The 21,655-nt window shown below is 33.6% G+C and overlaps 6 protein-coding genes across 12 annotated transcripts in view; 3 read left to right on the top strand and 3 right to left on the bottom strand.

Annotated features, from left to right (window-relative positions):
* Positions 1-19,813, bottom strand: part of LOC144843003 (protein O-mannosyl-transferase TMTC4-like) — a 52,186-nt gene extending 32,373 nt beyond the window's left edge. For all 3 annotated transcript variants that reach the window (XM_078699636.1, XM_078699637.1, XM_078699638.1), the window contains exons 1-4: positions 19,759-19,813; positions 2,994-3,133; positions 2,017-2,461; positions 350-554 (exon numbers count right to left, since the gene is read on the bottom strand). In XM_078699636.1, the coding sequence (XP_078555762.1) occupies positions 350-554; positions 2,017-2,414 (603 nt within the window). In that variant the 5' untranslated portion in view covers positions 2,415-2,461; positions 2,994-3,133; positions 19,759-19,813. The remainder of the gene's footprint in view (positions 1-349; positions 555-2,016; positions 2,462-2,993; positions 3,134-19,758) is intronic.
* LOC144843007 (heme-binding protein 1-like) lies at positions 3,598-5,864 on the bottom strand. Of its 2 annotated transcripts, none has more exons than XM_078699646.1 (4): positions 5,196-5,864; positions 4,969-5,098; positions 4,331-4,514; positions 3,598-4,099 (listed from the first exon to the last, which is right to left on the bottom strand). In XM_078699646.1, exons 1-4 carry the CDS (start codon positions 5,337-5,339, stop codon positions 3,928-3,930), a joined length of 630 nt encoding a protein of 209 aa, XP_078555772.1. In that variant the 5' UTR covers positions 5,340-5,864; the 3' UTR covers positions 3,598-3,927. The 2 variants fall into 2 exon arrangements, with proteins under 2 accessions (XP_078555772.1, XP_078555773.1); XM_078699647.1 differs by having other exon boundaries at positions 5,305-5,862.
* Positions 6,151-9,481, top strand: LOC144843006 (2-acylglycerol O-acyltransferase 2-A-like). Of its 3 annotated transcripts, none has more exons than XM_078699644.1 (5): positions 6,151-6,234; positions 7,003-7,493; positions 7,723-7,900; positions 8,082-8,281; positions 8,539-9,481. In XM_078699644.1, the coding sequence occupies exons 2-5, from the start codon at positions 7,007-7,009 to the stop codon at positions 8,691-8,693; spliced, it is 1,020 nt and encodes a 339-aa protein (XP_078555770.1). In that variant the 5' UTR covers positions 6,151-6,234; positions 7,003-7,006; the 3' UTR covers positions 8,694-9,481. The 3 variants fall into 3 exon arrangements, with proteins under 3 accessions (XP_078555770.1, XP_078555771.1, XP_078555769.1); XM_078699645.1 differs by lacking the exon at positions 6,151-6,234 and adding an exon at positions 6,328-6,346; XM_078699643.1 differs by lacking the exon at positions 6,151-6,234 and adding an exon at positions 6,761-6,820.
* On the top strand, positions 9,546-11,869 carry LOC144843005 (2-acylglycerol O-acyltransferase 2-B-like). The gene is made up of 5 exons (XM_078699642.1): positions 9,546-9,689; positions 10,030-10,505; positions 10,638-10,812; positions 11,067-11,266; positions 11,425-11,869. The coding sequence occupies exons 1-5, from the start codon at positions 9,637-9,639 to the stop codon at positions 11,577-11,579; spliced, it is 1,059 nt and encodes a 352-aa protein (XP_078555768.1). The 5' UTR covers positions 9,546-9,636; the 3' UTR covers positions 11,580-11,869.
* On the top strand, positions 12,494-14,270 carry LOC144842473 (2-acylglycerol O-acyltransferase 2-like). The gene is made up of 4 exons (XM_078698919.1): positions 12,494-12,980; positions 13,298-13,472; positions 13,615-13,814; positions 14,054-14,270. Exons 1-4 carry the CDS (start codon positions 12,494-12,496, stop codon positions 14,206-14,208), a joined length of 1,017 nt encoding a protein of 338 aa, XP_078555045.1. The 3' UTR covers positions 14,209-14,270.
* Positions 14,191-17,496, bottom strand: LOC144843004 (CMP-N-acetylneuraminate-poly-alpha-2,8-sialyltransferase-like). Of its 2 annotated transcripts, none has more exons than XM_078699640.1 (7): positions 17,189-17,496; positions 16,763-16,810; positions 16,404-16,525; positions 16,005-16,082; positions 15,643-15,738; positions 14,982-15,488; positions 14,191-14,748 (listed from the first exon to the last, which is right to left on the bottom strand). In XM_078699640.1, the coding sequence occupies exons 2-7, from the start codon at positions 16,784-16,786 to the stop codon at positions 14,484-14,486; spliced, it is 1,092 nt and encodes a 363-aa protein (XP_078555766.1). In that variant the 5' UTR covers positions 16,787-16,810; positions 17,189-17,496; the 3' UTR covers positions 14,191-14,483. The 2 variants fall into 2 exon arrangements, with proteins under 2 accessions (XP_078555766.1, XP_078555767.1); XM_078699641.1 differs by having other exon boundaries at positions 16,763-16,836; positions 17,189-17,202.
* Positions 19,814-21,655: the final 1,842 nt, after the last annotated feature.

Raw genomic sequence — 21,655 nt, 5'->3', positions numbered from 1 at the left:
ATTCACACTCTCTATCTCCACAGTTGCTAAACTCACTGCTAATCTAAATTCTCATCAGAAAATAAATTACATACTAATAATGTTCATAAATGAGGCCCACTTATGAAATGACATTAGATAAGAACAAAAATACGCTATCCATAGCTTTATGCTAAAAATGTGTTTTTTTAAAAAGTCATTGAAACCATAATGAAATACAAATGTAGGGTATAAAGTGTAATCATGGTTATTCAGATGGAACATTCTGGACATTTTGTTGCTCTGAATGAAAAGGTGGTGTCCACACACGTGTGAAATCAGCAAAGATTCTATTTTAAGAATATTGCAATGAAAACTTTTAAAAACTTACACTTTCAGTATGAACAGGATGTACAGCAAACAATAGGGAACACAACAAACTTGCTCGTGGATGGTTCCAATTGTCGCCTTTGAATACCCCTCCTAAAAGAATGGAACAGACCGGAAGAGACATGGCACTGACTAACATGTGGAGTAGAACATTGGTGATGTGGAAACCCAGTGGATTGAGCCCACCACTAAGCCAGTAGTTCAAACTGAAAACAAAAACAAGTAAATAAGAAAGTTATAGCCTATTACAAATAAATTTTAAAAAACTTGAATTTATTGAAGATACTCTTGGAGAAACCTAAAAACGGTTATAGTAATTTGTTTTTTTAGTTTTTGTTCTGGGAGCTGGCAGGTCACATCATTCCTGGTGATAGTGGTAACGATACGTTTGACCTTTCACAGTACTCCACATTGTGTTTTATTTTATGTAATATTTTGCTGAAAGGAATAAAATAAACAGCACTACTGTTTTCTAAGCTTATTTCCAATTCAGCATTTATTCATAACTATGTGTTCTTAGCTCACCAGAGGAATGACATTTTAATTTATTCATTTTTTCTTAACCTGTTAATTACATGAATTATAAAACAGCAAAGTACAATGTTGAGTAATCTAAGTATTCTAGCATGGTAATGATAGTGTTTTAATCAGGGAAGAGTGAATTATTAATGCATATCAAATTAAATTTTTAGAAAGATATTTTGATTTACATAACGTGGCCTACTATTTACATGGATTATAAATGCAAATTAAAGAGATTGTGTTCAATATTGAATAAATTATACTTATAGTTTATTTTTGTCATTGTAGGCTAATTCTGTATAATTGACTTGTACTTTTTTTCTCTCTTTTTCATACTGGTGTATGACTGAACTGTATGTAAACAGTATCTTTTTACAATCCTTTTCTGCCCCAATTTTCAATTGCCCTTGAAAATTGAATAAGGATATATAGTACATAAACATCCTGTTAAATGTCTGTTACTTATAAGTAAAAGAGAATTGTATTTACTCTTCAGGTATGTTCCCCTACATTGAACAGCTGTATGTCAATATTTTAATAGAAGGAGTAAATGTGATCCCCTACCCTGTCAATTGGGACGGACAGCTGTGTCATGCTACACTGTACACAACAGGTGGGGGAGTGTGACGGAACAGGTGAACACATTTCAGAATAGAAGCAATCATCATTCCTAGGATTACTAATGTAATAGACACATAAATCAAATGTTGTTGGCAGCTGGTCTCTCTACATCATAAAATGAAACTGTGTTTGTTAAAAAAGTGTAATGCCTTCAGTGGTGGATTCAGGATTTTGAAATAGGGGGAGTGGGTGCAACATGGCCGTTTATGGCCTCGTCAATTGTAATGATAAAGATTATTATAACTTCAAATACATTGGATTGGATCTCAAAACAAAAACCCAAAATAGGAAGAAAATTCTCCACTATTATAAGTACAGTCAACTCTCCCAATACTGGCCAAATACGTCTGGTTTTCTGGAAAGTCTGGTATTCAGAATGTGTTTTTAATGGTAAAAATGAATTAGAACCATTTGAACTTTTCAGAGAGTCCGGTTTGGGAGAGTTGACTGCAGTAAATATTACATTTTTATTTACAAAAGGCTTATAATATAATATGAAATCCCTAGTGGATAAATGTTTCTCACCGGAATGTCAGGACAGGTATAGGCCTGTAGGACTTGTGACTCTCCTTCTTGTACAGTTTCTTTCCCCAGAAATCATTCTGAAAGACACCAAACCATGATGACCCTGGTAACACATCTTTGTTGTTCACAACAGCTTCCAGATCATCAAAGACAAACGTTCCAGGAATACTATTTACATAACATGCAAACGCAAATGTTACAACAATAACCACGGCCCAACGAAAAGAGAGATTTGGTACGGGTAAGTTGGAATCCCATTTACTGGCTTGATGAGATGACCAGTCAAACACATGGTTATTGTTTTCAAATGTGTTGGAAACATGACGTCCATTTACAAATGTTTGTTTGGGATGAAAGCGACGTTGCGTGTAATTATTGTTATTACGATTGAGCATCATAGCTCATATGACATTATGAGGTTGTTACATCCTGGTCAAAAAATAATCTGAAAAAAATAAAAAATAATTTTTAGTTCCATATTTTTGCGTTTGAACATTCTCTTGTAGTAAAGGTCTAGACAAAACATGCACTGTACATAAATAATAATAAAACAACTAGTCCATTATATTTACAATCTTTTTCATATATTATTATTTATGCATTGCCTGTGTGGGAATTTTGAAATAAAAACATTTGAGAACAGCAGCTTCATACATAATAAGTCACCACAACATACTTTTTAGTTTACATACCATGCAATGTAAGTATGACATTTAACCTCTATATCTTGGATTATTTCAAACCAAAACAAATTGAGTTATTTATTTATGTTTAATTTATCGCGCCGTAGTAAGTGCGAACTGTTTAATAGCTCCAGTAAGCTGTTACCAGGGTATATCTAAGCACGATGCGGTGCCTTTCATGCATGGGTGCATCACAATTACATGAACAATTAGCGATAATTGACACCAATTAATTTACCCAGGGCCTACGATGAATGTTTTCAATCATGTTATAAACAATGTGGTGTTACTTACTAGTTATGTGAGTACATGCTCAGCTCCAATGTTGAGTCCACGATCGATTTGTTTTGCAACGCCTCTTGGAATGCGCAGTTCTGTAGTCTGATTTCGATTTTATTGAAGATTCCATCCGAGCAGCAACAGCAGCCAGCCAGCTGCAATGAATGAGATTGTCTGCTCTGAATAGAGGGCGCTGTCTTATTTTATTTTTATACCAAGTCAAACATTATTTTCCTAATTTTTAGTCGCGTGCAACGCGGTTGGTTCGTAAGTACTAACTTGAGCACGCGACTACAGCCATGTATATGGCCTTGTTCCTTCTGTAGCCTACAAAAATAATCCTCCTTTCCATTTGTTTTTTTTTTAAAGAGGGAAAGGGGATTCAGCTATTCTATATGTTGAGTATCTTTTATTTCAACTTGGAATTTCTAGAGTCTGTGTGACTTTATCGTGAGTCCTAATTATTGTTTATTTCAACTTGCATTTATAATTCTTGATTGATTGATTGTTTGATATATTGATCATTGATTGGTTTTTTGATAGTCTCGATATTTATAGGGTCCATTCCAAAATGACGTAACAACAAACAAATTACTTGGACAATAAAGAATACGTTGCACATGAGTTTTATTTAAATATTCTTGTAACATATAATATTTTTCAATCATTATTATAAGCAATAAACATAATTGTATCCTCGAACTAATAATTACAATTTTGAATATTTAAAAACAAATTAATATAAACACAATATTAAAACAAATCAAATTAATTGTCAGACGGTTACATTACCGGTATTTTATGATGTATTGAATTTGGTCATATTCACTTTCAGTGACGTTTCACGGTAGTCCTATATAATAAGCCTCTGTTTTTACCCCCGTACATGTTTGGAACCCCTCTCCAGCTGGATTTGGCCAGTCTCTGACGATTCTATTTCAGCTTATGTTTATTTCTTGATAAGCCAGACTTCGTTACGTCTACTAATAAGTTTCATGGGGCTGTCATAACCACACGCATAGAAGAAATTACTGTGATAACTATCACTGTCGTTGATGGCGTTTCGTAAGATGTTGATGTTTGTTATGTAATCGTCTTCTTTCGCAAAGCCTCCAAATACTCTGTAAATTAAATCGACATTTAAAGCACACACACAGAAATTTAACATTACGGTGATAATAGCCTAGTCTCCTAGGTATAGTTACAAAATTCAACGGGATAAACTTTTTGGATCAAACTCAAAAACTTGAAGTCATACGTGAAGTCATTTTAATTGCGTTGCGCATGCTCAATTTAGAAACTTTCATATCAACTTAGAAAAAGTAAATATTTCAGTTATCAGCTAATCCTACCTTACATAAACGGTGTGTTCTGGAGAGTCACGAAATGTTATATCATCTGTTTTTGGAGTTGGAAGATCTTTAGTATCCACTGGTACAAAGTACCCCACCATTACTTCATCAGCACACTTACTCCAGTTCTCATCAGCAGGTCTTGTAAACAGGACGACAGGGGCCGTCATCGATACTCTCTTTCCTATAAAATTCATAAACTAATTACGGTTACGAAACGATTATGAAAAGTGGAAAATGTGATGCGACATAGTTTCTTACAAAATGCCTATACCAGTTTGTATGTCTATAATGTCCAGCAACAAATCCGGGATCTTAGCAATTTGGAATGGACGACACTAGCAGAAGCATCAACTCAAAAAAGTTTGTGTGCCCGTAAAAGTGATATGACCACAAAAACTTGGTTCCCACTTGAACGCAATAACGACGTAGGTGTGATGCATTGGGTTAACCAATCAAAAATGACAATGCGGATGATCCATTGCGTCGTGATTTGTCAATGCGATGCGCTTACTTATTTCCGTTGCGTCCAAGTTATACGTGTCATATCACTTTTACGGGCACACAAACTCTTCGTGATAAATATAACTATAAGATAAAAATAAATCAAATTGATAAATAAAACTGTTATAACAGACCTTCTTTATTTTCTCCACCAATATACTTGAATAACCTGATGAATCCTTCATCGGAACCTTCTTTAAATGTTTTACCGGTTACCTTGGTAACTATCCACTTGCCCGCGTTGTATCGTCGTTCCTCATATTCCTATAAAACAATTACACCTAAAGTGTCCCTTATATAATACACGAGTTAGTGGATCGACTTGATTTAAATATTCCACTTACTTAGCATGCCCACTTACCGTATAAGTTTTCAACTTGATGACAGACGATCTACCAAAAATCCAATGTGTGAAAAATAAAACATTTTCTCTGTACTGTGTGAATGTTTTAAAAATACATGTGACATACCTTCCCCTTTTCGCCGTGTTTTTTGACCAAATCATATTTCGGTACTGCTGTAGATGTAAACATACGCTCTGCAATGTTCATAAACATTTTTGTTTTTTTCTGTGATTATTGCAAGTAGGTAAAACCAGCACGTTTAGCTGTGAAATGTATAATGTACTATATGCAGTGCACGCAATCGGTAATATATATTCACGTCACTGATTTATGTAACAGCTAATCTGCAGGGTTCATTCTAAACGATCTTATTATCTCTGGTAAAATATAGTTTGCTACGTGGACCTTACTTATCGCTGTAGCAAAAGTTTAAACTTTGCACCTCACTACCTGGTTAAGTAAATACAAAATGTAAATACATTGTGAACGGCTTCATCAAAAACATTTCTTATGTATTGTCTCCTTTGTTCGTGTATTAAACCGACACCAAATATGTCCATATGCAGATGCGGGAACCTTAGAACAAATACTACATTTGCATACCATAGTGACGCTATTGGTTTTAATGGGTGATTTGATTTCCAAAAAATATATTTTTTTTATTTCCCAAAACTTGCCAACAAAGTATATAAGTTCCTTGGTCGTCATGTGGGGTGAATATAATAGCATGGATTGTTTACCTCCATGATAATAGCATGCACTCCACTGAATAAAATAAAATAAATGAATATAAAATCCAGTTTCACTATCAATATAGGCCTAATATGACAAAAGACACCAAACCCGTCCGTATTTCTGGATCATGAAATGTCATTGTACTGTATATTATTATAACAAACATATCTTTTATTCAGAACACTCAATACAAAATGACGAAATTTGATGTAATATGTACTTCCGTAATTTAAAGGAAACAATGCTTGTAGGAACCTTCAGCTGTGTCTTTATCATACCTTATTGTTGAATTAGCAATGTTGCATGTGAATACTAACTAAAGTAAGTACCGTTTGTTTTATCCACGGGTTTTTTCTATCGATCAGTGGTGATGGCCGTCCTTCGGATAAATCATTAAAAAAAATTAATGAGTTGTTTATACTTGTTATGCCCGGTGTGTAGTATCACTGTGTTACATTCTGGGGGTGTTTTCGTAAACGTTGGTTCTCAGACTGTTCTCAGTCAGACAGGATGTGTGCGTTACGCAATATAATAGGCCTATGAGTAGGCCTACCACAATGGGGTTAAATATACAACTTTCTAAAATATAGATTGAAGCTTCAAACACTCAAAGCAGTAGAAATTGTTTCATAATACCAATGTAGGCCATAATTCATATGACTGTTATCTCTAAAGTTGTCTGTGAGCCAATGGTAATTTGCGTACCATGTGTGTTATTAGTGACCTTGTCATATCGATTAAAAGTTGTCTGTTGAGCCAATGGTAATTTGCGTACCATGTGTGTTAATCGTGACCTTCTTGTCATATTGATAAGTTCGTTTTGTATGTGTTGCTTGGTTAGGATTCTATGCCATTGAGTTGATCTTTTGTTGATGATTAATTGCAATAAAACCTGTCATGAAAAGTGGTTAGTATTTAGCAAATTATTTATTTTCATTTCTAGTCAAATTTAATTAAAAATTCTTAGGTGGTGAAATTAATGGTAAGTTAGAAAATCCAGGGCTCTATCCAAACACCATGACATCTTTCAACTGACTTTTAGAGAAACGTTTTGCAAATCTGTTTATAACTTATTTTGTTTTTTTACAGAACCATGAAATTGTTAGGAATATCGTTCGCACCTTTATTAGTTCCTCTTCACAGACGTCTTGAAACATTCGCAGTGGCACAATGGTGTATACTATTTCTGATAGGCGGTCTGTTGTGTTTCTTATTTCTACTATACCTCCTCACAACCTCTTTCTACTGGGTTACAATACTTGCCTATATATGGTTCTACATCGACTGGCATACATCACATCGAGGTGGAAGAAGGAGTCAATGGATGGTGACGTCTCGTTTCTGGCGACACATGGCCAACTACTTCCCTGCTAGACTTCATAAGACAGCGGATTTGGATCCGAAGCACAACTACATGCTTGGGTTCCATCCTCATGGCGTAATGGGAATCGGAGCGTTCATCAGCTTTGGTACAGATGCTACAGATTTCAGCAAGAAGTTTCCAGGTTTAAAACCAACTGTGCTGATTCTCTCACAGCAGTTCTACTTCCCTCTCTGGCGAGACTATCTTATGTCAGTCGGTGAGTAGACCTCTTGTGTTAATACCACAACTACTTCTAATAAATATCAAAATACAATGAACCTCGATACGTATTTTCTTAATGTTTTACCTCCACTATTTAGGTTAATTCTGGTTACTTCACTGCAGTCATTAATTGATACATACAAACTTAAACAATTACCTTATTTTGTATACTATAATACGTCGGTAATACAATTAATGAATAATTCTTCAATATTTTTTTTTAGCAATATGTGATGTTAACCGTGAAAGTGTTGACTACACGTTGGGAAAGTGTGGTGAGAGTGGCAATGCTGTTATTATAGTTGTTGGTGGTGCTATTGAGTCACTTGAGGCACATCCAAACTCTCATACTCTTTATTTAAAAGGAAGAAAAGGATTTGTTAAGAGAGCAATTATACACGGGTATGTTCTGATTTATTTTTAACTAATTCTTATTGCTTTATTTATATCCCCTTTCCCCTACTCATCTGAATGACATGGCAGTTTGCTAAGGTTCTACGCTGTAGAAGTTATTATTGAATTAATGAAAGCTCCCAGATTGTAATTAACTAATCTAAATATATAATATATATTGTTTTAAAAGGGCGCACCTTGTTCCAGTTTATTCATTTGGTGAGACAGACATTTATGAGCAAATTCCTAATCCTCCTGGTTCCCGATTAAAATGGTTCCAAACAAAGATGACAAAAATCTTGGGGTTTGCACCGCCAATATTTCACGGTCGTGGAATATTTAACTACACAATGGGTATAATCCCATACAGGAAGCCAATTAATACTGTCGGTAAGTCGATAAAAGGTTACGTCAATCTTGTTATATTATATCATGGAAGAGTGAAATGAATGTAATGTATTAGTGTAATTTCACTCTTCCCTGATTATATCATCATAATTTCAGTTCGTACTTAATCTGTTTGTTGCTTTGTAGTTATATTTTATTAATCCAATACAACACATTTTACACTGAAGCCAAGAATTCAAATTATCTTATAAATCACGAATGTAAATTATTGCATAGACCTAATGTTTGTTTTCACACAGTGGGGAAGCCAATTGCAATATCTAAAGATACAAGTCCGTCGCAGGAGAAAGTTGATCGTATTCATCAGGAATATGTAGAGGCACTGGAAACACTCTTTGAGGAGCATAAAACAAAGTACGGTGTGGATCCGGATAAACACTTGACATTAATTTAGGTTTCCACTGAGCTGTTACGCGCGCGTGCTCTCTGAAGGAAGAGTGTGGTTTTGGTGATGTCACTGAATGAGTGGTTAAGATGGTCTAACTACATCTGAGAAATAGGTACTTTAAAGAAAAAGTAGGCCTAAATCTTTTTCTGAGAAAAAAAAACGCGTGAAGTTGTCCACCTTGAGTAGTTGGTTACTGGACTATGTGATTTAAATCTTTCTTTCGATATAGATGTCATATTCCCGTATAAATTGGTATTTAAATTAAATGTGTGGGCCTATAAAGTTGAAGCAGTTACATATAAGCCTAGTAAATCTTTAATAGGCCCTGCTTCCAACAATAAGTAGGCCTACGTGCCATGACGTATGTTATATTAATTAGCTGATAACCAAAGACGTGAATATTGATTTGTCACTTCCAAAAACAGCTGTGGTAACAATACATAAAAAAGGTTCTCAAAATATAACATTGTTCGTATAAAAATGTTAAAGGAGGTTATAAATAATTAATTATTTAAAACAAATGGAGGAAACGAAGTGTTTCACTGCACTTGTACTTGTACAGTGATTCGTTCTATACAAGAATGAAGAGTAATTTTGCAGTTTATTATTTTTTTTATAGGCCTGTATTTTTACAGAAGCCATTAATGAAAACATCCGTAGGCCTACACTGTAATAAGTGAGTGTGTTCCCACCCATGCGCAATTTAGCACATAGAAATAAACGAACTACAGCATTCAAAGGAAATGGTCTAGACATTGTTTTTGAGAACTGAACATGAGGCCTATTGCAAAATTTATTATCTAAATAAAATATTGAACGGGGCGGAGTTCACGATAAACTTAACAATAAGAGGTCACGTTTTACAAGGGCAGTATGACCTAGCCAGGCACGTATCAAAGTACCAACAGAAAAACACATTTATATAGGCCTACTTTCTGTTAGTTAAAACATGGAAAAAGAGGGAGAAAATGTGGAGGATTCCAACATAAGTAAGGAGACAAAGTAAGTACTGTAGGTCTAAGTCAGTATTAAATTTTAATGGTGCTACCACTGAATAACATTGCTATTTACATTACATATTATTCTTAGCAAGAAGTAGGCCTACATGGCTGTCAAACGTTCGTTTTCTTTTCATCCTTTTATTTTGAAATAATATAAGCCGGGCTGCATTATTTTTTTTCCTATGCAATTAAGGCAGAAATCCGTACAATGTCCGTCTATTTCGACAATTGCCATTCAACACGTCACTGTTTTCTGATAAATCGTATCGTAGGCCTATTATTAGGGCGCGCCGATCCTGCACCAAATGCAATTTATATGTATATTTGTTATTTATTTACAGTGGAAAAACGTTTGCACCTCTTAATATTCCGTTACACAGACGAATAGAAACGTTTGTAGTTGCAATCTACTGTGTCCTATTCCTGTTTGGTGGATTCGGGTTTCTTTTCCTCTCGTTCTACCTCTGGTGGACATCTTACTGGTGGTTATCAGCTCTCTATTATTCATGGATGTACTACGATTGGAATTCATCGATGGAAGGTGGGCGACGCTGGGATTTTGTCATGAAATGGCCCATGTGGCGTTATATGGCGAATTTCTACCCGATGAAACTACATAAGACGGCGGAATTGGACATAAATAACAATTACTTGATGGGCTTTCATCCACATGGTGTTATGAGTCATGGTGCTTGGGTGCACTTTGGTACTGAAGGAACGAATTTCAGTGGTCTTTTCCCAGGTATTAGACGCACTTTGTTGACGTTGAGAGGCCACTTCTATTTCCCGGTTATACGCGAATTGTTACTTATGCATGGTAAGTAATTCTCTTAAAGATCACGTTGTCATTAGATTTTTAACAAAACATGGTCATTTAAAGTTAAGATCAATATTTAGAGATACACTTTAGTACACTATAATTATATTTGCTTTATTGTAATTTATATAGCAATTTGTGACGTCAGTCGCACGAGCCTCGACTTCATATTGGGGAAATCCGGAAAAGGTAACGCGGCCGTTATAGTTATTGGCGGTGCTATTGAATCTCTTAACGCTCGCCCAAATCTTCACAAACTTTATTTGGAGAAGCGGAGGGGATTTGTTAAAAAAGCAATAGTACATGGGTAAGCAAAAGCGTTCATACCTTCAATTCCACGACAGTTTCCATGATTATAATAATTCCGAAATGACGATCGAGGAATGATTTGGTGAAAGAACGGTTGAATCCACGTGACATTGTTGATGATTACCTTAGTACGACGGCGGCATGCTATACGAATTTACGAAAAAACGACGACGGTGCGATACTTTACGACAATTATCTATCTATTGATTGACGGTCGTAAATAAATTAACACAAACTTGTATATTTTCTTAGAGCTCACCTAGTCCCAATGTATTCATTTGGGGAAACTGATGTTTATGATCAAGTTGAAAATCCAGAAGGTTCATTTTTACGAAAGTTTCAACGTTTTCTAACAAACATCTTTGGGTTTGCACCACCTGTATTTCACGGAAGAGGAATATTTAATTACATGTTCGGAATCATTCCGTATCGAAGACCTATTAACACTGTTGGTAGGTGTTGTTCGTTATTTACCGTTTCTTATCTGCATTTAATCTGTGATTAAGTATTGTTTGGATTTATATGATTGTTTTATACGAACAAGTTAGTAATATCAGCATATTAGCGTAATGCATCAGTTCATAATGTTACGGTATTCTTCTTGTTTCAGTTGGAAAGCCGATTCCAGTTAAACAAAACCCTTGCCCAACAGAAAAGGAGATCAGCAGTCTACATGATGAATACAAGACTCAGCTGGAGAAACTGTTTAATGACTATAAATCCAAATTTGGCCTTTCAAAAGACCAAAAATTAGAAATATCTTAACAACTTAGAAAAAACTTAAATGATAAGCATGTGTAGTTAGAAGTATTTTGTAAACGTATACATATACGAAAATCATCGTAGAATAAATTCTTCCTGCAAATTGTAAAGACATTTTATAAATGATAATAATAATTTAAGTGCTCATAATGTGTACCATTGGAGGCGTTACATACTTAATGTACAGTACTCGAATCATCTTGATTGCAGAATATTTGACTTAAAACATACCGAATTATTTCTTTAATATGTTTGTCACTGGAAAATATTAAAGTATGAGGCCTAGGTGTTTAACTGTGAATTTGGTAGCCTATATCAGTCTCGACTTCCTCCGCTTGTTGAACAAACTTCAAATGATATCATTATCTACGAGCAAACACAATATCACGAATAATATTTTCAACAACATGACCTTCATATTAACCTTTATTAAAAATGATTGTGAATGATCGTTGTTTACAAAGATCATGCTTTACTGGTTACTGTGCTTAAATCGTATTTAGAATCATGTTCTATACATTACCAACACAATAATAAGAGTTGAATCAATAACCCTACCGAATCTATAAGTTCCAGATTATGAATGTCCAGAAAAACTGTGACTGAATTCACCTTGAGAGCGGTCACTTTGATCGATCAAAGTCCATGGGGGTGGTGTGACTCTTTCACCCTTATACCAACATGCTAATTAAACTTGATAAGCACATGAGGCAAACAATGTTAACACTATGATATTTGGATAATTCGGGTGATTGTGTAACGACGACATTGGTTGATGCGAGCTGTCCATTGAACGATTGAATTAGCTAGGTGAAAATTAAAGGTAAGATTATATAAATCTATCCAAATTGGCGTATTATGCTTTCTATGTTTGGAATGGTGAAACAATCGTTGATCACTTTTTATTTTGACTTCAGATGAAACTTCTTGGAATTGAGTTTGCTCCATTTCTACTGCCACTTAAACGGCGATTCCAGACATTTTGTATGTTCATATGGTTTATGCAGTTCCTACTCTTGGGTCCTGCGATCTTGATCATAACCACCTATCTCTTATTCACCAAGTACTACTGGATAACTATCCTCCTCTACAGTTGGACATGGTACGATCGTCAAACACCACAACGAGGCGGACGTCGCTCAGACTATTTCAGAAGCTTGTCCGTTTTCAAAGGGCTTGCCGATTATTTTCCAATGAGATTGCACAAATCTACAGATCTTGATCCGTCAAAGAATTACGTTGCTGGTTTTCATCCTCACGGAATATTTGCAGTTGGTGCTTTTACAAATTTTGCGTCTGAAGCAACTGGGTTTAAGAAATTGTTTCCAGGCATACGATCGTCATTGCTCACACTCAGAGGACAGTTCTTTTTCCCAGTCTATAGAGATTATATTATGTTATCAGGTAAGAAAATCACAATAAAATCCAATACATTGAAACACAGCTCTAGACCTGTTATTATATTATGTTATCAGGTGGGTAATTTCATAATACAATCCAATCAATGGAAACACAGCTCTAGACCTGTTATTATATTATGTTATCAGGTGGGTAATTTCATAATACAATCCAATCAATGGAAACACAGCTCTAGACCTGTTATTATTGCTATCAACAAAAACTTTCTTGAATTTGATATTTGCAAGAATGCATAAATAGCGTTTAATTATAACATCTTCAATATTAAATCATGAATCTAAGTTTTCGAAATTATTCTGAAGGTGCTTGTGACGTCAGCAAAGAAAGTGTGAACTACCTACTTAATGATCAGGGTAAAGGCAACATGGTGGTCATAGTAGTAGGTGGAGCAATTGAAATGCTAGAAGCACACCCTGACCAGTACACAGTTCATCTGAATACGAGGAAAGGGTTCATCAAGAAAGCACTAGAAACTGGGTAAGTCAATTGTTGTTACTTACTTAAGATTGTGGTATTACATTTTTTCGTTCAACTTCACAATGCAAATGGGAATACGCTTTTAAAATTAACAAATACTTGAAAGATGAATGCTTTGGCTCAAACTCATTTATTTGTATAGATCTCAACTTGTTCCAATCTACTCATTCGGTGAGACAGACATTTTTAATCAAGTGCCGAATCCAGAAGGTTCGAAGCTCAGATGGCTTCAGACGAAACTAAAGGTTGTAAATGGTTACCCGTTAACTCCATTTTATGGAAGAGGTGTATTTAACTACACATTCGGTATAGTACCACATCGCAAACCAATTAATACTGTGGGTAAGTATATAAAATAATTAATGCTACCATTATCAATTTTCATTTTCAGACATCAGTAACTAACGTCCATTTTAATTTCTTAAAATATTCACATCGATATTTAGGCCTAAATATATTTATATCTTCTAAACAAACAAATTTCGTTATATGATGCTAAGATCACTTGCTTAGTCTACAATAGGCATACTTAATCATAATCTACGATATACTCTATCAATAATTTGTTTATTCTACCACAGTCGGAAAGCCCATAGATGTTGAGAAGACAGAAAATCCAAGCCAAGAAGCAATAGACTCACTGCACGACGTATACTGCAAAGCACTTCAGACATTATTTGACGAGTACAAAACAAAGTTCGGAATTTCTGAGAATAAATATTTAGTTGTTAACTAGAATAACAAAACAGAATAAAAAGATAAAAACAAAAAGAAACCAAGATAGATTAAATACGTTGTATTTATTATAGCGGTACAGTATTCGAAAAATACACTCTGTACGTCACCAAGAAGTTTTGATTATGTCGTTCTTGCCTATAGTTGTATCAAGTTCGATATTAATCTTGTATTGACAATGAGGCTGCGTGTTATCAGAATAATCGTAACATTATAGTTTAAGTTAATGAATTAATTCGTTTTGTATATAGATTGTCGTGTTGTAACATTAATATATCAGACCATTCCCCGCGTACATTTGTCAGAAACAAGTCGTATTGTATGATCACTATTAAGTTTTGTAAGGATTTGAAATTCTTCTGTCATATTATGTATTACATTACCAGTGAATCCATCATCAAAATAGTGGTACTTGACTGGCTTTCCGTTTGGAAGTGTTGTGAATGGGTAAAATCCATAAAGTGATATTTGACGGCAGAAGGTGAAAGAAAATGCCAACATACGTATACCAGCTGAAGGTTCTCTGGATTGTCCCATTAGACTAAAGAAAAAAAAACAAATATTATTTCAAAATCGGCACAAGTTGTGCAAAGACTATTAATATCAGTACTCTATTTTTGTCTTATTGATATAATAAATAATATTTCATTTCAATTTAAAATATAAACTATAAATGTAGTTGAAAGGACCGTTTTGATGATGTTGTTGCTTATCAACGCAAGCCGATAAAACAATAGATAATTAATTAGGATTAAATAAACAATGTTACTTTACTCCATGACAAACTGCGTTGTATTGAAATCTGGAGCTCTCAGATCTAATGGAACCTGTTCTTCTTTAATTATCTCCAAGCATATATCCACCTGTTTTTGTCGATCTTCTCTTTCAATATGTCCAACTAATGGAAACAGTATTATAGCGTTCCTAAGTTGATTCACAAGATTTATATATCTTTTATAGCAGGCTAGTGGTTTCGTGCCTTCCTGTTTTTTAGTCTCTCGAAGGCAATGTGCTAAATAGATACATGACATTGTATTGAAACTCATCATATCTGTTCGATTTCCAACATCTTCTTCGAATTCATCCAATTCAGCTCCATTTTCTCGAATTATTAAATCGTGTGCATTTATTTCATTTCCACATCTACTGTTACCTAGTATACCAGAGCTCCCTACAAGAGCGCAAGTATTGAATTTCGTAATTGTTTTAGTTACATTTAAATTAGGCCTAAGAGCGGACAAAAGTCGCTCGACGGTAATTCCTCTTTTCTGAAGACTTTTCCTGGAAAATAAACATAGAATAACATGTATCATTTTTTTTACAACGATATAAATAAATGGCACAAATACTAGGCCTATATGTGAGTAATGTTAAAGAAGATAAATGTATCAATAGCAGTATATTATTTATAGTTGATAGCTGTATACAATCTTACTGTATTTTTTCGACGTTTCTTTGATTAATAAAGTCATCTAACGCATCATGCAAGTAGTTGCTCATTTTCACAGTATGTCTTGGATTATTCCCAAATCTATGAATAAAAAAAAGCAATTGAATCCGGTTATACACACTGTTTTACGTTCTTACAACACACCGATAATAAATAATCAGAATAATTCACCATCACGAACGCTGAACGTCTTGCGACATAGCGCACTCAAACAAGACTTCTCCAATTAGAGCGATTATTGACCAAAGTGTGCATATACTTATTTAGTTCGTCTTTTCGTATCATTTTCTATAATTTTGATGTGGTTTAATGATAATAATATAAAATCTATGAACTAATTAGCTTACTGTATATTGTCTTCGACGTCTTCTTTCTTGATGATCTTATCAAACGTATTGTGTATGGCCGTGGCTTTTGAAATATATCTGACATGTCAACAAAATAAATATATTTATTTAATCTTCTTTAATTTAATAGAATAAAACTGTATTTTTTCAGTAATGCAATTATTAACCACGTAGAATATCAGTACAGTCAATGTACAATATACAGAATGAGTATGGACACTGACGGTTGCATACTATACAACGATTCACATACTAACGATTGAGTCTAAACAAGATCACCAAGATAGTATTAGAATGAACAATGTTCCTATACAATAAGAGTTTCTTTAAATAATGAATACCTATCTCGTTATACTCATTAGAATGGATTGTGTTTTCTTAATAATGAAACATGCGTACCGATTACTTAATGGTGAATCTGGAAAGACAGTTGGTGTATGAAGAAACCAAATAACGGTAGGGCAAGCAAGTGAACAAATGGAAACATACAACAGTAACAAACTCCTCCTTCCGATTCCTACCTGTAAGACAACACAGAAACAGGATCAATGTATTTGTAATAATCAGTATTAGGTATATCAAATGGAAACATACAACAGTAACAAACTCCTCCTTCCGATTCCTACCTGCAAGACAACACAGAAACAGGATCAGTGTATGTGTAATAATCAGTATTAGGTATATTATTATAGATCGATTTGTTTTATTAAAATGATAATAATCATAAGAGTAATAATATTACGAAAATTCAAATTTACCGTTTGTCTTCTGAAACAGTTCATATTGAACCTCTTGCTCACAGATTACTAGAAAAGGATTGAAAGAGGATTGGCTAAAATATGGATATAAACATCAACTTATTATGTACTTATATTTCATTTTCGTTGGCCATATATATTTCTTGTATAACGTATTTGGTAACAATCTATCAATTAGCGATTATTAGCCTCACAAGCCTATCGAACTAAATGTTAGAGGAAATGGCTGGGCGCGCCTATGATTGAATCAAGGAAGAGATAATCAATCCATGATTGTACAATAGGTAGGATACGTTGCTAGTAGTATAAAAACAGATATAAGCAAGTTCGTATCGTAGTCATTTCTAACTGGAAGTCTAACAATTATAGACAATCGTTTATATTAAATTACAATAAACTAGTACTGTTTTATAATGTTGTTCTTACCTTTATAGTAAAATGATTTATGGTTACAAATACTGTAGGTCTGCTGTAGTGAACGTAGAAACGGGACAATAAAAGTCAACTGAAGATGTTCAAGCCTATAATCAGGCTTGATTAGAATAATACAATGGAATGTTTCACAGTTTTTTTATGCATTATAACAATTGGTGAATCTAAAGACACAAAAGGAGTTACGTAATTTGAAGGTGAATAAAAAGGTTAGCAGACCTTGTATGGCAAAAAGTGTTAAGATAAAATCTTTTAAATGACTTATTTATTTTAGTCTTCAGTGACATAATGTTCATTTGAAAATCTTGATTTTAACAAATTTTCCATTTCTGCTTTCTTTTGTTAATATTGTCATCAGTAATCTTTCCTTCCTTTATCATTTCTTTTCTAATAAGTTTTAACAAGTCTGAATGTTCTTGCAACAGACTTTTACAAACACCAATATCATCAAATGACAGGTTATCGTTCAGTTCGTATTCTTCAAATAATATTTCTCCACGATGTTTCTTTTCTACCTGCCTGGAACCAGTTATACACGTTTCATTTATACTTTTTAATTTATTTTTAAATTCGCGTAATTGTTCATGAAAATAATTTCCATACTCATCTACTTTTTTCCAAAATGTATTATTAAAATGTTTATATAATTTCATATCTGCTTCGTTCCATCTTGTAATATTGACAATTGTCGAGTTCGATAATGTATAATGTCGGCTTGAAGAACTTCTTTTGTTTTTTGGTAAATATAAAATATCATCAAAATCCCAACATAGCAAGAGCTTAAGTAAAATTAAAGATTCATCAAAATATTCTGTAATCATAACTAAATCAAAGTCATTTGAAAGTTGTTGTATTTTGGAATCAACTTGTTCTGTATTGTTTGATAATGCGGTATCAAATCCAAGGTCAAATAACTGGTGATTATGCACTGTCTCCCACCTATAGAATCGGTGGTTGATGTATTCATCAGGCTTGACGAAAAATATTTCAATTGGATTTGGGAAATTTGAAATATTGAGCTGATTAGCAACGTCAAAGAAAGAAAATGCAGATTCAAATTGTGCAATAGGATTTCTGAGGATTGTAACATGCTTCGCTCCAGGGATTGCTAATTCAAACTCTTTATGATCATAACGAACATGTGAACTAAATATATCGAGTTTATGTGATGGCGAAATAAAGGTGTGTTTAAAATGAAAACAGTTGGAAATGTGGACAAGTAGGTTACCTCTGACGGGCGCTGACAATTGATGGTTGAGGGCATATCTGTCTATAATAGATGCTACTGTAGAACTGGCTGTCTTGTGGGTTTTTGCAAAAACTATTTTTTCCACCGGAAAAGAACATGATAAAGCTTCCTATAGAAAAAAAAATTGTTTAAAAAAAGGTTTTAGTTGATCATGAATATCAATAGAACTTCCATCCTCTAAATTAGAGGAATTACTCACAATTGTCACTATTGTATGTCACGATGTTTACACAAATAAATGCGTTCCATAGGCATACTCTTAAGAATTTTAAGCGGCATTTTAGAAAGCAACATACGTGGCCTATAAACTATTATTAGCATGTTATGATCACCGCGGCTCAGAGGACGAATAATACGGATGTTATGCGCGATTTGAACGATTTGCGCAATTTAAAATTGCGCAAAGAATTCCTTGCGCAATTTGAATTGAAACATCTGTTTCAAATTGCGCAAGCAACGTATTAAATTGCGCAAGTAATCTGCAAATTGCGCAAGGTTTTTCGACAGTTTGTGAAATCATGCACACCCATATTTTTATAGTAATTTCTAAGAATGATTAAAAATTAAAGATAATATCGCATTTCCTTATTTTAATAGTGAAAATGTTGTTATTGTAAAGCATATACCATGCCAACGAAGACCCGACAAAGGAAAACGAAGCGGTGGTGTTCCCCGGCGGGCGGCTATACTACTCTAGCCTACTACTGGCTATGTTTTGATAGCAAGTCTAAATGGTGGTGGCGGTAGACTATGTTGTGTATTACTGCCTTAATTTTTGTTATTTTTACATTCATTTTGATTTATTTCAAGTTACAATGAGTGATAATATTATTTAATTGTGAATGCCATTTATGTTGTGTATTATACACATGTTATCTTCGCATTTATTATGTTTCATTTTGAGTTATTAGTTTCCAAATTAATTATTATTGTTAACCAATCGTCGACGTTAGCATGCATTCTGGTAGAATTATGTTGCGCAATTTAACAATTTTACAAATTGTGCAGCGCAATTTGAAATTGCGCAAGGATTTTCTTGCGCAATTTAAAATTGCGCAAGTTGATTGCGCAATTTAATATTGCGCAAGAAAATCCTTGCGCAATTTCAAATTGCGCAAGAATTCTTTGCGCAATTTCAAATTGCGCAAGGAATTCTTTGCGCAATTTCAAATTGCGCAAATCGTTTAAATCGCGCATAACACGGATACTAATAATAACAGGGAAAATTTGATCTGTAATTAATTTATCGAAATTCCTTATTCTGCGCTGAGCCATGTTAATCATAGATAGACGAAACAGTCACAAGCATACTTACGCCAATTCCTGGTTGTTGTCGGCAATTGGTAACACAAATGTTTGGTCTACGTCTTATAATTGACTTTCCCCAGTAAGTAGTGCCATCATAGTAGCTTATATATAATAGTACAATACAAGATACAAACACACAAGGTACAATACACTTCCACGACACAGCCATGCTTTAAACAGTTCTTGCATTATGCGGGAATTGTTATATACAGTACGTACGTAGGCCTACTTGCTTGTTTTCATTATCACTTCCGTGCTATAAATCATTTAATCCTTTGAGAATACAGTACTATGAAACGCCTTGAGTGCCTGGTGTTGATATATACACATTAAAAATTTGACCTTTAAACTACTCCGGAATCATTGGGCCGTGGCAGAATTTTAATTGAGTGTGTGTGAATTAATTGAGTAAAAAACCATAGTTACTGATGCCACACGCGTACGGACTGGTTTATAGCGTTTTTAGAACTTCACATTCTGAGTCACTACACAAATGTCCAGAATGTATACATTAATTTAAATAGGACATTTTTAGTTCAAAAATCGTTTATCAAGGTACGCACACTGAACACCTCACCCTTGCCGGAATGATTGAATTGTTCATTGTTCAATAGAATCGAAATAAAAGCATATAAAACTAGATTAAAACATATAATTACACATAATGATCTAATTATTAAATTTCAAAATGTAATCCGGATGACTAATTGTGAGAGGCCTACAACGTACCTCACAAATCTAGTATGAATGACATCTAAACTATTGTTTAATCTTTTACTTATTTAATATTCATTTGCAAACAATTACAACTTTAGTAATTATCAAACTTGGACATATTCATGGTTATAAAACCTGTATAAAATAACATTTATTGCCAACTTCTTAATAGATTATAACTGTATAAAGTATGACATTATAGACCTTAAACATAAAATAAGTTGATTTTGTGCAATATGACCATTCTTGCTTTTTTTATAGTAACAAATACCAATAACATCTAGAATAATCACCTCGGATGATTGTAATTTTAACTTGGCTTGGATTAACAAAGCTAAACGTTACGTTATTAAGAAGGTAACGCCGCCGGCAATTAATTTAGCAACGTGTTGGGAAACCCCAAAAAGTGAATCAGAAACCAACAAAACTAAAACTGTAGTAACAGTAAATTGTTTAGTGACTTCTTCAACATAATGGGCGTTGAATACTTTATACTGTACATTTTCAGATAATTTTGTTTTCGATCCAAAAAGAATAACTATGTAACAATAAAATGGCCTATGAACAACAAACAAATGTTTTAAATCATTTTTATCCAGGGGACAATATATTTTTAAAGATAATTCAATCAACAATTGAATTTGTGCTGACATTGTATACTGTACATGAACTATAATATTAAAATTGCTTTTGTATTTGATCATTTACATCAATTTATATCTATAATGCCTACAATTTGATTGTAATAAACATTGACAAAACAACAATATTGTATTTCCAACTATTGGAATATCTAACCAATAAAAGGTTTCAGCTTTTTAAATTTATTAGTAAATTTCAAAATCATGTTTGCTATAATATTTCTTATACCTTATGCTGCAATACAAATGTACAAAAAAAAATGGATAAAATAAGTCTGAAAATAATCACATTGTTTAGTACTTTTACATTCTATATTCAGCAGCAAAAATATGACCTCAATAAATAGGTCACTGAAGACAAGAGGTCATAAAAGGAAAATCATTGGTATAATAAAATTTAAACATCAACTAAGTAGATCCTCTTATAACACACATACTTTAAAAACATACATATAATAAAATATTCAAAATGATATTAATTTTATTAACTACATATAAAAATAATACAAGAATATATACAATATAATTTCTGAATACATACTTAAT

The sequence above is a fragment of the Antedon bifida genome, chromosome 5, assembly GCF_963402885.1.
Source record: "Antedon bifida chromosome 5, ecAntBifi1.1, whole genome shotgun sequence".
NCBI lineage: Eukaryota > Metazoa > Echinodermata > Crinoidea > Comatulida > Antedonidae > Antedon > Antedon bifida.
Note: the sequence above shows the minus strand (reverse complement) of the source record. Positions and strands in the feature narration are given on the sequence as shown.

Bases quoted from the DNA above. Each gene is read 5' to 3' on its own strand.
- LOC144843007 (XM_078699646.1), bottom strand. From the start codon at position 5,339: ATGATTTGGTCAAAAAACACGGCGAAAAGGGGAAGGTATGTCACATGT. The intron at 5,099-5,195 runs GTAAGTGGGCAT...ATTGTTTTATAG, and splicing joins TCAAGTTGAAAACTTATACG to GAATATGAGGAACGACGATA. The intron at 4,100-4,330 runs GTAGGATTAGCT...TTTAATTTACAG, and splicing joins GAACACACCGTTTATGTAAG to AGTATTTGGAGGCTTTGCGA.
- LOC144843006 (XM_078699644.1), top strand. From the start codon at position 7,007: ATGAAATTGTTAGGAATATCGTTCGCACCTTTATTAGTTCCTCTTCAC. The intron at 7,494-7,722 runs GTGAGTAGACCT...ATTTTTTTTTAG, and splicing joins AGACTATCTTATGTCAGTCG to CAATATGTGATGTTAACCGT. The intron at 7,901-8,081 runs GTATGTTCTGAT...TTGTTTTAAAAG, and splicing joins AAGAGAGCAATTATACACGG to GGCGCACCTTGTTCCAGTTT.
- LOC144843005 (XM_078699642.1), top strand. From the start codon at position 9,637: ATGGAAAAAGAGGGAGAAAATGTGGAGGATTCCAACATAAGTAAGGAG. The intron at 10,813-11,066 runs GTAAGCAAAAGC...ATATTTTCTTAG, and splicing joins AAAAAAGCAATAGTACATGG to AGCTCACCTAGTCCCAATGT. The intron at 11,267-11,424 runs GTAGGTGTTGTT...TTCTTGTTTCAG, and splicing joins AAGACCTATTAACACTGTTG to TTGGAAAGCCGATTCCAGTT.
- LOC144842473 (XM_078698919.1), top strand. From the start codon at position 12,494: ATGAAACTTCTTGGAATTGAGTTTGCTCCATTTCTACTGCCACTTAAA. The intron at 12,981-13,297 runs GTAAGAAAATCA...ATTATTCTGAAG, and splicing joins AGATTATATTATGTTATCAG to GTGCTTGTGACGTCAGCAAA. The intron at 13,473-13,614 runs GTAAGTCAATTG...TTATTTGTATAG, and splicing joins AAGAAAGCACTAGAAACTGG to ATCTCAACTTGTTCCAATCT.
- LOC144843004 (XM_078699640.1), bottom strand. From the start codon at position 16,786: ATGAACTGTTTCAGAAGACAAACG. The intron at 16,526-16,762 runs GTAAATTTGAAT...GTTGTCTTACAG, and splicing joins ACTGTTTCAGAAGACAAACG to GTAGGAATCGGAAGGAGGAG. The intron at 16,083-16,403 runs GTACGCATGTTT...TTGACATGTCAG, and splicing joins GATTCACCATTAAGTAATCG to ATATATTTCAAAAGCCACGG.